This window comes from Heliangelus exortis, chromosome 2 (assembly GCF_036169615.1).
Source record: "Heliangelus exortis chromosome 2, bHelExo1.hap1, whole genome shotgun sequence".
Lineage (NCBI taxonomy): Eukaryota > Metazoa > Chordata > Aves > Apodiformes > Trochilidae > Heliangelus > Heliangelus exortis.
This window is the reverse complement of record NC_092423.1, coordinates 125182624-125197447: the sequence shown is the minus strand read 5'-3', so window position 1 is coordinate 125197447 and position 14824 is coordinate 125182624. Positions and strand designations below refer to the sequence as shown.

The 14824-nt window shown below is 35.1% G+C and overlaps 1 protein-coding gene across 1 annotated transcript in view; it reads left to right on the top strand.

The window, feature by feature from the left end:
- The window catches only part of MMP16 (matrix metallopeptidase 16), a 167351-nt gene that overhangs the window by 110461 nt on the left and 42066 nt on the right, over positions 1 to 14824 (top strand). Inside the window, exons 5-6 of the mRNA XM_071737887.1 lie at positions 10622 to 10783; positions 13684 to 13901. Of these exons, the coding sequence (XP_071593988.1) occupies positions 10622 to 10783; positions 13684 to 13901 (380 nt within the window). The remainder of the gene's footprint in view (positions 1 to 10621; positions 10784 to 13683; positions 13902 to 14824) is intronic.

Below are 14824 nucleotides of genomic sequence, written 5' to 3'. Positions count from 1 at the left end.
AGCCTTTTGTGTTCAGGGAAACAGATGTATTTTGAATGAGTGCATGCATAAAATGTGGGTCAGCCCCTTCATGATTATTTTTATGACCTCACAATCTCCCCCACATGGTTAACTGTGTGGGAATGACAAGGAAAAAGAATCAAAATTGTCACCTCACACACAACAAATAAACAAACATATCTCCTACCTTAGCCTTTCCTTCTCTAAGAAAAAAATCTTAGAAGATTTTGGATCTTGAACCTTAGAGTGTTTCATGTAACTCTTGTGCATGACAATGTTATAGAGAAAGCTGACAAAATTGAAAGAATGTAATAATTTGGTGGGTTTTTTTTAAATTCCCTATGCATCTTTTCTATAATTTTTCTCCATTTTGTAACTGAAACTGCAGCTTTAGGTAATCTGACTTTCCCCCAAGATGACCTATAGAATATTATTACTGTGCTGCCCTCTCCTTTCCCCTGCCTTTTCATGAGCAAACAGAATCTGAAAAATCATGTTGCAAGTTACTAGGCTATTGTCACAGTTTTCTGAGAGTATAACACAAGAATTTTACAGCAATTCCATATTTATTTACCTATTAGACCCAAATTTAATGGATTATTGTTACAAAAGTAGAAGAGAACCCTAAAATATAATGTAAAACTATGTATGACTTTTTAAAGAATAGTATATGACTAACTAATGAAAGATTTTCTACAGTATCTATGTCTCAACATCAGAGAATAATTTGCTCCTAATTCTGAAAATTCTTAATTTCAAATTTCTCAAACCATATATTCCTGAGGCCAAAATGTTTTTAATCTATATTTAGACTCTCCCCTAATGGCTTGGGTTTCAAAAAGTGCTGAGCAGTTAACACCAGTACCTGGAAACAGCTATAGCTAAAGCATCAAGATAGGAAAAAGAAGATGAAAACATTAAGATCAAAAAGAACCAGCTAAATTAAAAGAACGATTGGTTTATGCAACATGCTTTGCCATAGCAGACATATTTAAGTCTCTAGTTCAAGTCAGTGATGAATGTTTCATACATATATCACTTAAAATCCATATCCTGTACTTCTATAATTAAATTTTTGCCATTGACTTAAATAAAAGACCTAAGTCAGAAACCAGAATACTTGAAAGGGTGGAATTAATCTGACCAAATGTTGATATTTGTATCTGAGCTAATCTGATGGAGTCCCTTTAGAGTTAGAAGGGAGATATATTGCCTTCCCTGGTAAGATTTATTGCATCCTGAAGTAGGTGTCTAAAATAACTAGATGAATCATGTCCCAAAGCACAAGGTTTTTATCACTGGCTGTGAAAGGTGCAGGTACAGACTTTTGTGTTACAGTTTTCTGTAGCTAGATGATTTCCACCAGTGATGTTGAATTGTGTAATTTCAGATTAGAGGAGAACAGAAGTGATAAATAATTCCAAATAACAGAACCAACAGGGTTCCAAATAAATCTGTCCCAGAAGCAGAGATGGTTGGTTTGGGAACGGTTCAGTATTATACCAGAAAAGGTAATTACTGATGTAGGCTCTTCCCTGTCCTTCTTGGTACAGTAGGACAAATGCTCTCCTCTTGGTCTAAATATGTTAATTTACAGATGGATTACACCACTTAAATTTTGAATGCATAGTTTGTAATGTGGCAATGTGTAACCATACTTTTAGTTTCTCTTCTCTAAGAATCATTCATAGCTCCTTTCTTGTTTTGCCTTGTGGGAACTGCTACAATTTAAATATGAGGAAATGGGAAAATCATTCATACCATGAGTATTCAGGAAACTGAAGATACGGTTAAATATTAGTAAAATTAGTAGGCCTGAGCTTTAGAAAGAGTCAGCAACTACAATATATACTGACAGACCTTAAATGGTGTGTGTTTTTAAAGGATAATGGTCCTGGAGCTTCCTGAGTGTGGGAGGTGGCAGAGCAGCTGTGGGAGCTGCTGCCCTCAGCAACGCTGTGCTCAGCTCCTTGCTTTCCAGTGGGAAGCTCTGCTCTGAAAGCTATCAGACATGGGACCTCTGGCATTGTCCCTTCTTCCTGCCTGTGTCAGCAGCAATCCCTCCAGGCTGGGGTCCTGCTGAACTCCTAACTCACAGAAGGAAAAATGTGTCAGGACTGACCTCTACCCTGGCTAACAATCCCACGTCCAGGCTCTCCTGCACTCCTGCTTTTAACTCCATCTCTAAACATCCTCTTGCACAAGCCCTGCCAGGGCCCCAGGAGAATGGCCCTAACTAACCATTTTGGCCTCTCCAACACCTTTTGCCCTTTGCAATCTTCCATCCTGGAGGCTGCCCCTCAGCTGCAGGCTTCTCAATGCCTAAAAGCGCAAAGAGTTACTAATGCCAAAATGAGAGTATCCTCTGAGTGCTAGAGAGACTTACAGTGGTTTCATTCTAGTTAGAGCATATCCAGCCAATGGATATACCCATTAATAATAGCAGATTTATTCAATAGATCAGAGCATTTCAAATAAGGGAATTTTATCAAAGTGAAAATAAAGTAGCAAATTTGTCTTTCTGTCACTTTCTCCATATATATGATCACCAGTTTGAAGTTGCCTCAATTTGGAATATGATACCCACTTAGATCAGGTCTTCCTTTGAAGCCTCCAGACTTCTCAGAAAACGTATCTGCTTCTAAGATCAGAGAACTTTCAATGATTTTTTTTTTCAACTCCTAATTGCTTTGCCAATTAGGATTCGAAATTGCCACTTCTTTTATCAGTAGCCCATGAAAAAAACCAACCCCAAAAACCCCAAACCAAAATAAAAAAAAAAAAAAACAACCATGGACAAGTCTATCTTGACATTTTCTTTTTTGTAAGAATTAAACAAGCAAAATAACAGTTAAGGAAGAACTGTTCATATAATACTTCCAGCACAATGTTACTTTATCTGAAAGAAATCTTAAAATCATATGTATGTGTTAGGTAGACATAATGATCAGAGAAGTATAATTGCCTGATTTTGATGGCTTTAGTGTCAATATAGGTAGAGAATAATTTCATTACTCTCAGTAGTTCAACTGACAGGGTAAAAATTTAGCTCTTCAGAGAAATAACACAAGATTTACATATATATAAAATTCTATGCAGTTCTGTTGTGGGAGATTTCAGTGATCTGTAGGACCCTTTCAGATTTCTGCTCCATGGCAAGTTTCATCGATTGTGAAAATTGCCAGTATGACTTTTACCTTCCTCCTAGTAATTATACATATTTCTTTTTTATAGTAGAATACACAGAACATTAGGGGAAATGAAGAAAAAAATAATAAAATTATCCCTTCAAAACAAAACTAGCCGCATTATTAAGATGCCAGCATTTTAATTGAGTGGCTTAAAGACAAAAAACATAGAACTGTTTTGTCAAAGTCAAAGTGGACTCATGAACAATTAATTGTCCTTTTACCTGTATTCTCACCCAGCCTGACAATTAGTCAGGAGTGGTAGAAAGATGTCTGTTCCCTTCACATGAGTGACCCTCAAGGACAGGAGCATGGAGGGTAGCTGGGAGTTGTGTGGTGTCCTCTTTTCTTGCACGTATCCAAATCCTCAATCCCAGCATGTGTTCATTCTCACAGCCTTCAGAAAGCAGTTTAAAATACTTTGCCTGCTCATTGTTCCCACAGCAACAACTAAAAACAGTAACAAAGAGAAGACAGGAAGGAGTATAAATAGATCAGGATGCTACAGTATTTGCAGCATTGACACTACTGGACTGCTGGGAAAATATTGTAAATGTTATTTGTCAACCTACTCATTTGTAATGTTATGAGAATGGCCACTGCGTTTCCAAACATTTTTACTGATGTCAGCTTGCTGAGAAAAATTAGTCAAGATCTTTCTTTCTAGAAAAATGCAAAATCCCATTATAATTTTAATTTACTTTTTTTTGTTTTTTTTTTTATCATGCAAAGATGACCATGCGAATACCCCGAATAAAACTTTTCAGTGTGTTAATCTATATTACTTTATTACTAATATGCCATTTGAGAAGAGTATACAAATTCAGTGTTCGATCTGAGCAATGAAGAAGTTAATCCCAGGAGTTAGAGATTCAGCCTAAGTGTATTTTTTTCTTACTTAAGTAGGTTCACAGTCCCAGGAGGTTTTCCTTAAAGCTTTAAGAAGGAACACACATCATCATATTTACACCTTTTTGAGAAGCAGCAGAATCTCATGTTTTTATCTCCTTTAAGATCATATCCAGCTGCTTCACTTCTCCCTCTTTGGAGAAGTTGGTATTGATTCACTAGTTAATATAATCTGTAAAAATTTTCAGTACTCGACTGAGTCTCAGAAACAAAGGGAAAGTAGCCTTATATTGATGCTTTCTTAAAATTAAGAATACATTAAGTAATTAGTTCCACCCATTTCAAGTGATGCACTAAAAGTTATAGAATATACTTGGTAATAAATGAAAGTAGTAAGGCCAAAATTCTTACCTTTTGTATGTCCTCACCTTCTTATTAGGCTCCTGACTTCTAAATTATTCTCACAACGTACAGAACCATTAGAATACTGACAAGGACCTTTAAAGTCACACATAACAAATCTCAGCAATCATAGCCTAGTTACCTGAAGTCAGTCTTGTCTTATAGGTATATTCTCTTGTCAAATTTCAAGGAAGGATGTTTAAATTTCACTCTAATTTGTTGAATGGATCAGTTTTTCAAAAATATGTACACATGGGTACACTTAATGATACACCGGGTATATTACTGCATACTTGGTAGTTGGCAAATAGTCTATACCTTCCTTTCTGTTTGTAAATATATAAACTTATCAGTAAGTCAGCTTGCAAAGATTTTAGTGTGTGTGTTTGCATTTGTAATAATAGAATGGAAGAAACCTATTTTTATGTCATTCATCACAATGGAAACAAGGCTAGATGTATACATATGTTATTGGAAAATTATTGTTTAAAGTTTTTATATATAAAATGAGTATAGTATGAATGATATTTCTTTATTTTAAATCACAAATATTTAGTTTTGCTCTTTTTTTACAAAGCTACTGCATGACCTCAGCTCCCTTTTTAGAAAAACTTTCTTTCCAAAACAGCCACCAAGCTATCAAATCTCAGTGCCAATGGCAAAGGTTTGAGATAATGTCAGGCAACTTTACATGATTTCACAGACTGGAAAATGTGGCACCTTTATTCAGGTAAGAGTATACCTATGGTTTATATTTAGGTCCATGTATACTCTTTGTATAAAACATATATATGTATATATATATATATATGTGCATAAATAATGTATAAGCTCAATTCCACCATATTGCAGTAAGATCAGAGAGAGAAGAAATCTTTTTTCTTTGACTGTTGAAATAACAATTTCAAAAAATTCTGCTTTCTGGAAAAAATAATAGTAACAAAGTTATAAAAATTTTTTCCCTTTTTTTAATTTTTTTCCCATATGTTATGTAGAGTAAGAACCATAGTTTGCAGAATTTCATGCATTTAGGATCAGCAGCATTAGCTTGGTAAATCAATGGTAGGAATTAACAGAATAATGAAAATGTAAGCTATAAATACACGAGACACAAATTCATAGGTAGCTTGTGTGTGATATATCTGGTGAGATATAAACTTGACTTAAATTTGAATTTCAGACTCATATGGATTTAATCTGAAATAATTTATCTTCATCACGTGAAAAATGAGGTAGAATAATCTTTGGAAGTTTATGTCTCTGGTATTTTGGGTTATATGGCTGGGGTTTTTTTGTTTGGGTTTTTGCTTGGTTTTTTTTTTTTTTTTTGTTATTTTGATTTGGTTCATTTGGTTTGTGAGTTTTTTAGTGGGTTTTTTTTTGTTTTCTTTTGACATTGTTGGATTTTTCGTTGTTTTCCGTTTTGTTTGTCATGTGAAATTCAGTTTCTGGATTTTCTGTTTTTCTCTGACTGGAAAAGTTTTCAAAATTGAAGTTATATGGCATTTAAATGGTAAACTACTGAGCTCACAATGTGTTCTAATAGTTACTGTTCCATGCCGAGAAGAAGCAGGTGACATACCCTGAGACATCATTTAGTGCTTCATCAAAAGTATGGCCAAGTAATGAATCTAAGGCTTGCTAAGCCATTAGGGTATAGCTTTTATAAACTGAGCTCACATATCATTTAAAACAGGAATTAATATCTTCGGGACTAGGGTTTCTTGATAGCTTATTGTGGACAAATATATTAGCTGTGTTTATCTGTAGACATGAAAAATAGCACATATATTAGCTACAGGGAACAGCTTCCCCATACAGCATGCTACACAGTGCTGGCTGTTGAATATTTGATATATTAATACATATTTATGTTCTGAAGTTTGGGCAGTGGTTGTAAAGTCAGGCAGATTTAGTGCCTAAAATAGTTTATAGCCTCAGAGAAAAGTGTCACTAAAATTAATATTTTTTGTCTTAGTTCCTTACACACAGTATCTTTTTTTTTTTTTTTTTTCCTCCTTGTGAAATCAAACCTGAGATAAAATGGGAAAACAATCAGTCTTTCTGAGCTTTTATCTTTTGTATTCCAAATCTCCATGCTTAATGGGAAACAAAAGAACAAAGATGCAGAAGTTTTGGACCTGTGAAATGTATTTTGCAATAATTCTCTTCTAGCCTATAGATAAATAGAACAAGATGCAACTAAAACAGAATGAATATTCACCTTCATATATCCTTCAGGGGCAACTTTTAGTTTAAAAGTCATCATAGTCATAGGTAGTTTAATGCTGTTACTTGTGAGTTGTTACCTTTTTCGATGATGCTTCATTTTTCCAAGTGGACTGGAATACAGACTCTGATCTTGTGATCTTGTAAGACCCCACCTGGAGTACTGTGTCCAGTTCTGGAGTTCTAACATAATAAGGACATAGAGCTCCTGGAATGTGTCCAGAGGAGAGACACTATGATGATCAGGGGGCTGGAGCACCTTCTCTATGAAGACAGGCTGAGGAAGTTGGGATTGTTCAGCCTAGAGAAGAGGAGGCTCTGAGGTGACCTTAAGATGACTTTCCAATATCTGCAGGGGGCCTAAAAGAAAGCTGAGGTAGGGCTTTTTGCATGGGTGTGTAGTAAGAGGACAAGGGAAAATGGTTTCAGACTTAGAGAGGGGAGATTTAGTTTAGACATTAGGAAGAAATTCTTCCTGTGAGTGTGGTGAGACACTGGCACAGGTTGCCCAAGGAAGTTGTGGCTGCTCCCTCCCTGGAAGTGTTCAAGGCCAGGTTGGATGGGGCCTTGGGCAGCCTGATCAGGTGGAAGGGGTACATGTGCTGGAGTTGGAGCTGGATTATCTCCAAGGTCCCTTCCAACCCTAGCCATTCTCTGATTCTGTAATTCTGTGTATCCACTTGATTAATGTATACTGAAATACAGAATCATTTGTGACTCTCTTCTTTAATTATGAGGACTGAAAATATTTGTTTAAATTATATCCAATATCAGTACAATTACAAATCTAGCCTGATTTGGTACAAATATTCACTTCCCTTTATACTGCTTCATCACTTCTCTTTATACTCCTTCATCTCACTACTGTCCAAGAAAGAGAAGTTGGCCTAATACCAACCGTGCAGCCCCAAGTACAGTTCTGTGCAGCCTGGAGAGGAAAAAAGAGTACTCAGAGTTATTCTTCTGCACTTTTAGTAGCTAGTTACGGTGACATTGAGATACTCACAGCAAGTCTGCCCCCCAGAGCAAAAAGGGATCTAGTAAATTGTGGAATTGGAGACACCTAAATATAACAAAGGACAAAGGATGGAAACTAAGACAGTAGTAAGTCCTACCTGCACTGGTCTCACACAACACATCTTGAACTGGTTTAAACCTTAGTTTCAACTGCACTAAGTTATTTGGGTCAGTTTAAATTCAGGATGCCCTGGAGACAATCATGACTCTTGATGGAAATTGTTATGAATAATGGGGCTATTTGACTATAAGTAGAAAATATGTTGCCTGTTGTATCACTGTCACCCCAGGCAAGAATATTATTTTCCCAGCTCCTTCCTATGACCTTCTCCCTACCCCCCCACCCCTGCCTCATTCCTTCTTTCCTTGGGCTGCTCTGTCTTTTACTATATTTAATAGCTCCCCTGATGGCTCCAAGTTGCATTGCAGGTGGAAATTACTTTTCATGGTCCTTTTGCCCTTTTCCCTTTTGGACTTCAGCTGTGACAAAGTGCAATCAGATGCTGAATATATATATGATTGTTCACATAATCAACCTTACCCAAAAGGCAAGGGAAAAAAGACATGGTAATTATTATTCCGAAGAAACATCTACCCCCTGTGTAATACCTGTTCTCTGACATAGTCCCACTGTCACTTAAAAGTGCTCCTTTGGAAGTGCAGTACTCTATGTTCATTATCTGTGATCCCAGAAGGAAGATATGCCAGTAGATGACAGCATCAACTTCCATAAAATACAGTAAAGAATTGAAATATAACATGAGACATGACAGTAGGATAGTAATAGTACTGTAACAATTTCCATTTTAAGCCTATAATTTAAAAAATTCTATTAATTATTCTATTGTGAGAGCATAAAGAGTTCATCCTGTACCTTACTTTCAATGATGCGGTCAGCTAAAGAATCTGTGGATTATTTATATAAGATAATGTCAAGATCAGCTTTGACTGGATATAGAAGGACAGATTCAGATATCTGAAGCATTTGTCACCAGGCCAGTCAAGCTTATCAATCCCATTTCAACAGCAAATTGGGAAGCTGCTTTACTATGTGTACATATATTTATAAATGAATGCAATAAAAAATGTTGTCATGAAAATATGGAATCTGGAAACCATATAATTATAAAAGGATATACTTTTCTTACTTCTGAAAGCACATTTTGTGACATAATTTTTAAAAGACATGATTTTTTATAATTACACTGTAAGACCAAGAGCACTTAGTTTTCATATTTCTGGATTAAGAATCAGAAAGACATTAAAAGACTACCAACCAATCACGTAGTTTTAGTTGTGACTGTTTCCACACTTCTAATCAAACATTTATTTTACAAACACCAGCATGGCTCCTTACTTCACGAAGATATCCACTACTAAGTGTTTACCTTCTTATATATACCTGGGACAAAGTTTATGTCTTTGTGTCAACAAGAGGAAATACTTGAAAAATTTAAATGCTCTCCCCTGTGTCCTCAAAGATCTTTAATTACATATATGTGGGTTTTTTTCCTAAATTCAACTTTCTAATATTATTACTATTAATATTACTATAGCACATAGGATTCCAGAAAAATTCCAGGAGAGCAGTGGAAAATAACTCTACCTACAAAAAATTTACAGATATATGATAAGAGTTAATGCAGCATTCCTGCTGCTCCTACTGTTCCTATATATACAAATATCTATTAGGCCACAGCATTGGGCATTTATTATTTAAACTGTCCTTTCAAGAAGGAACTACCTACTGTAGGAGGCATCTGGGTCGCCAGGCCATCTAAAAGTGTTCAGCATAAACTGCTGATCTCGAATACTTCTCTCTTCAGTGGGACAGGAACAAACTTCCAGAGGATGAATCACCCCTGAGTGATGGAAATGAGCAATATCCTGGATATGACCCCCTGTAAGTGACAGGAATCGTTCTTCTGACACAAAACCTTTTTTCCAAAATCTCGTTATAGGATAGGTTGACTACGGACAGAATATGTTCAAAGACTCGTAGAAAAATATGCTAAACTAAGTCTTTGATGAATAAAAATAGGCAAAATCAATACTGTAGAATTTCAGCTCTGAAATTTTTATAGCAATAATCCTATTGGCTTTGATTTGTGTTTGCTTCAGTGTCACAAATCTGCTGTGAAAACTTCTAGTTGTGGCCAGTACTCTGGCCACTTCTCTAACCGTGGCCAGTTAGACAAAATGAAAAGATGCTTTTTAGAAGGGAATAACAAAAAAGTTAAATCAATCTATAACAATCTATATTATTTTTTAGACCTACAAAAATGAAAAAGTTCTAATACTTAGGTAAGCAACTGTACATATGGGAATTAGAGAACGAAATAAATTAGAACATCATAGTTTGAGAAAGACAGCACAACAACCATATTTGCGTCATTAGAATTTCAATTATGGTGATTCAGAAATGGACAACATCTACCAATAATCATCAGGGGTCTGTTTACAAGTGCTTGGGTGACTAAGCTCCCAGTGGGGTTAGCCCTAAATAGGTAGTTCTCAGTTTGTAATGTTTACCACACAGAGAAAGGATATTTTCCTTTTCCAGCTATGTTTCGATACAAGCGTTTGAGTCAGGCTCACCGCAGAATCCACTTCAAGTCAGAAACTGTGCCCAAGCCTAGACATGAATCATGACTCTTGAATCTTACACTAACCATGTACATCAGTTAAAAAAAAGATTACACTTTAGTGTCTGTAAGAGGGTCATATTTTTATGTAACAATAATGGTGTCCTTGTTTAAAAAAAAGGGAAGCTGTTTTTGCTGCCACATTTTTCTTATGAGTCATTATTAAACATTACCTTGTAAAATAGAAATTGAGTGAAAATGTCTTTCAAGTGCAGGGTCTTCCACTTATGTTATTTCTATTACAATGCTTATGGTTTCAGAGATGTTTTTCTTCCTTTCTTCTCTTTGCAGGAAATGATCTGTTTCTAGTTGCAGTGCATGAACTGGGACATGCTCTGGGCTTGGAGCACTCGAATGATCCCACTGCAATCATGGCTCCATTTTACCAGTATATGGAAACAGACAACTTCAAACTACCTAATGATGATTTACAGGGCATCCAGAAGATATATGGTATGTCATTCTTTTTTTTAAATTTTGGAATTTGAGGTTCTTCTGTCCATGACACCACTCCAAAAGAGTTCATTAGTGTAGACACTGACAGTTATTATGTCAAAGGCCTTCTTGTGAGTAGGTCAAAGGTTTCATTGAAGAATTTTTACTTTGTTACTCAGTGTTCACAACTTGCAATCAAATTTTGCAGTCTGCTGGAATAGTAATTTTAAGCAAAAATTCAACTAATTCAATTAATTCAAATAAATAAATTTTATTAATTAAATTAATTTTAGTTAAAATAAAATAAAGAAAATATCTGCAAAAGGCTCCCAAACAATGGAAACATTAAGAAATGCAGTCCTTTAACCATAATGAGCTTATTTCCACAGTAGTCCTAGCCTAGGTAACAGCATTAATTGATTGTTTCTTAGTTTATCATTTATAATACTAAGCAGTCCCCTGATAAAAATTGTGGTTAGCTAAGAAAACCCTTTCTTGTGATAAATGTAGCAAACTGATCTTAAAAGAATGTTCCAACCCAAGACTTTGAGCTACTTGGGGGGTGGGAAAGCCCACTTCTTTAAAATATATTTAGGTTTTTTATGGCCTTATATAAAAGACACATGTGACATAAATAAATTCTGTGTGTATCCAATTCAATTTGACAGGGTAAGGTACTTAAAAATGAAAAAAAAAAAAGCCAAAACATTAATATTATTTTGATTATGGGTTGAACATAATGCTTATTCTCATATGAGTGTTCATTACTTTTCCAAACACATGGTTTTGGTCTTAGTTTTAAGGACTTTGATTCTATTGTTATTTGTTAAATAGTCTGTTGTGCTTTTTTCTTAAAAAATTATTTTAAAGAGATATATCTTTTTAAAGGAATTATATATATTTAGATATGTCTATATGTTAATGCTACATATCTAGTGCATATCACTGGGAATTGCCTTGTTTACTATTCCCCAGTTATTTTTGGATTTGATTCTATTTTGTACACAGAATTATTTTCAGTTTGAAGTTTTGACTGTCAGTTTTATATTGAATATTATCAGAGCCATTCTTTGTTAATCTTTACTTCTAGAAAAGACAACTACGATCAAATAGAATTACTATACTGCTAACTAGAACTCTGTGGCTCCATGGTATTTTATATTAACAAGCTTTTTCAAGTATTATATTAACAAGCACTGATATATATATATATTCACAAAGCATAAACAGAAATTTCCAAATGATTGGCTGACCAAGTTTTCTTGGGTTGTCTTTTTTCCTGTGTGATTAGCTGGAAGGAAGGTTGTTTCTCATGACCTCATAAGTTGGTAGTCTAGACTTAAGGGCTAGACAGGAATCCTTTCCTGCAAACTAGCTGCTAAGCTCTAACAGCTGTGGGTGATACATTAGGGGAAATGTGTTACCCCTGGGAAGTAATATCTGACATCACCACCAAATAGCATATGAAAACTTTGGTTTGGGGTTAAAAACTTTCCGACATGAGCTACTGCAAATTGATTCCTTTGCTCCCTTTAAAATCAAGAGGTGATCTGGAATCATGCCTCCATAAAAATGTAACACCTATTAAAATAATTACTTTGGTCTGCAGTATTCCTTGAAACACCACTATTAACTGTAAATTATAAATGTCACAAGTCTTAAAGTTGTGAGTGAAATAAATGCCTTATTACATTGTATGACATCCATTTGGCAAGTTTAACATTTCCTTATATAGTCCATCTTGTTCTTTAAAAATTATACCCTTTTAAAAAAGTATCAGACACTCAAATGCTATGTGTGCAGTTTTAGAGTTGTCTTACTATTCAAAACTCTTTCTGAAGCTAGTCATACAAATTATATTTATTTATTAAAGCCAAAATTGATTGTATATTTAAATGACTATGAGACAGGCCTAAATAGAATGAGCAAAATTAAAGTGTTTTTCTTATTTCCAGAAATCTTATTGATCCAACTGAAACTTCTCATCTGTTTTGTACACGGAAAATACAAGTAATCATATTTATGTGTGTAAAGAAGAAAAGGCATTTGTGGTACACCAGTTGCAAGTCATGTAGCATGTCATTAGGCATTAGGGTTACGAACAGCAACTGTCTAGGATGGCCTTTTGACTTTCAGATAGAAAAATTATGAAGGGAATAGTTATTTTACTTGTCATCAAACTGTGTATTATGACAGAAAATGTATTTGAAAGAAGAAAAATGTTTTAAAACTACTACATAACTACAGAGTTATAGTTTTTCAGTTCTTTTTAATCATTTATCCTCCAAACAAATCTTTTAATTACCAAGTATCTAGCTTTCCAAGACTGCAAAATAAAACTGAAATAAGAGAATATTGAATAAAACATGTGAGTTATATTTTGTTCATATGGGTGCCCAGCATTTGAAGTCCAGTTTCAAGAGCAAAGCAAGGAGCCTGGGGGAAAGCCTGGAATGTCCTGTCACTAAGGCACATGACATTACACTTACACTTACAAATATGGGTTGAAAACCTGATGACAATCTTATGAGGAACATGCTTTTTGTTTTTCTTTATTTTCTATTCTAGACCATGATTATGCTTTAGCTCTCCTTAGCTGGCAAAATATATGCTACGAATTTCTTATCTGAAATGATGAGGGACTATGCATCCTTTGCGAGTTTATTGGAATGTTGTTTCAATAAGGAAGGAAGATTCTGGAAAATGAAAATTAATTTTCTTCATTTGTGTCTTTGTTTTATAGTTGTCATTCATTATACCCTTTAACAACATGGGAAAGGTACATTAGGTCACTTTTTCCATTCACGTTCCACTGTAAGATTTGCACTTCTTACAGCAGGTTGTGGGGTTTTTTGGTGTATTTCTTCTTTGTGCACCACTGGTGGGCATGTAAAATACATCTTGGTGCTATTTTAAAGGTCCACCTGACAGGATCCCACCACCAACAAGACCTCTGCCAACAGTGCCCCCACATCGTTCTATCCCTCCAGTAGACCCACGGAAGAATGACAGGCAGCCTAAACCTCCACGACAACCCACTGGTGACAAACCTTCCTATCCTGGAGCCAAGCCTAACATCTGTGATGGGAACTTCAACACTCTGGCTATTCTTCGCCGGGAAATGTTTGTTTTCAAGGTAGGAGGCTGCAAATTTTTCTATGTTACATCAAATGTCTATATTTAGATCATTTTTTTGAAAAGCAAACTCTCATTCATCATGACTCCACTTTCCCAGCCTGCTCACAGTTAGAATGTTTAAGAAAGAAATTAAAAAATAAACATACACATGGCTTAAATGTCTAGCAGAGGACTGCTGTAATGTTCTATTTTGGGAAAATACCCATGTCAGCAGAAACTGTGAGGCCTCAAAATATAAGGGTAAATAAATGCTGCCTGTTATGGAGAGATAAAAAGTGTAAATCAGCTCATGAATAATAGGAATTAATTTATTGTGAATATAGCTACATCAGGCATACAGTAGATATTGTGTCTTCAACACTCCTTTGTTTTTCTTCCCTATGGAGCCATGAATTTAACTTAACAATTAGATCAGTCATTTACAGAGGAATTTTGTTGCTGTGTTCTGATTGCATTAAAACCACAATATCTAAGTAAAGGTCTATGCCACATACATCTTACTGCAAACATTATGTGTCTATTTCCACCAGCCTTCTTGCTCTGAGCTGATAAATGTGGTATATGCAACAAATCAAAATAAAAAAACCTGAACTGAAAGGCAATCTTTGATAGAAAGACTTTGCTAAGACTCATGGACATCAAAGGTATCTTGGGAGGATAATCTGCAGTATGGTTTCCAGAAGCCATTGGCTGTTGAAGCATAATTACAGTATCATTGTAATTCAGTCTCTTAAATCAAAGCAAATTTGCTGAGAGGTAGTGCTGTGCAAATATTTCAGAAACAAGCAACAGGGTAATCTATTATTTTGAACTACTGTTATGTCAAATATGCTTAGGCAATAGCAAGTCGGGGATCTTTCATTTGTAAATATATGAGATAATTCTTTTAAACTTTAACACTATAGGTAGAGAAGAAGGGTG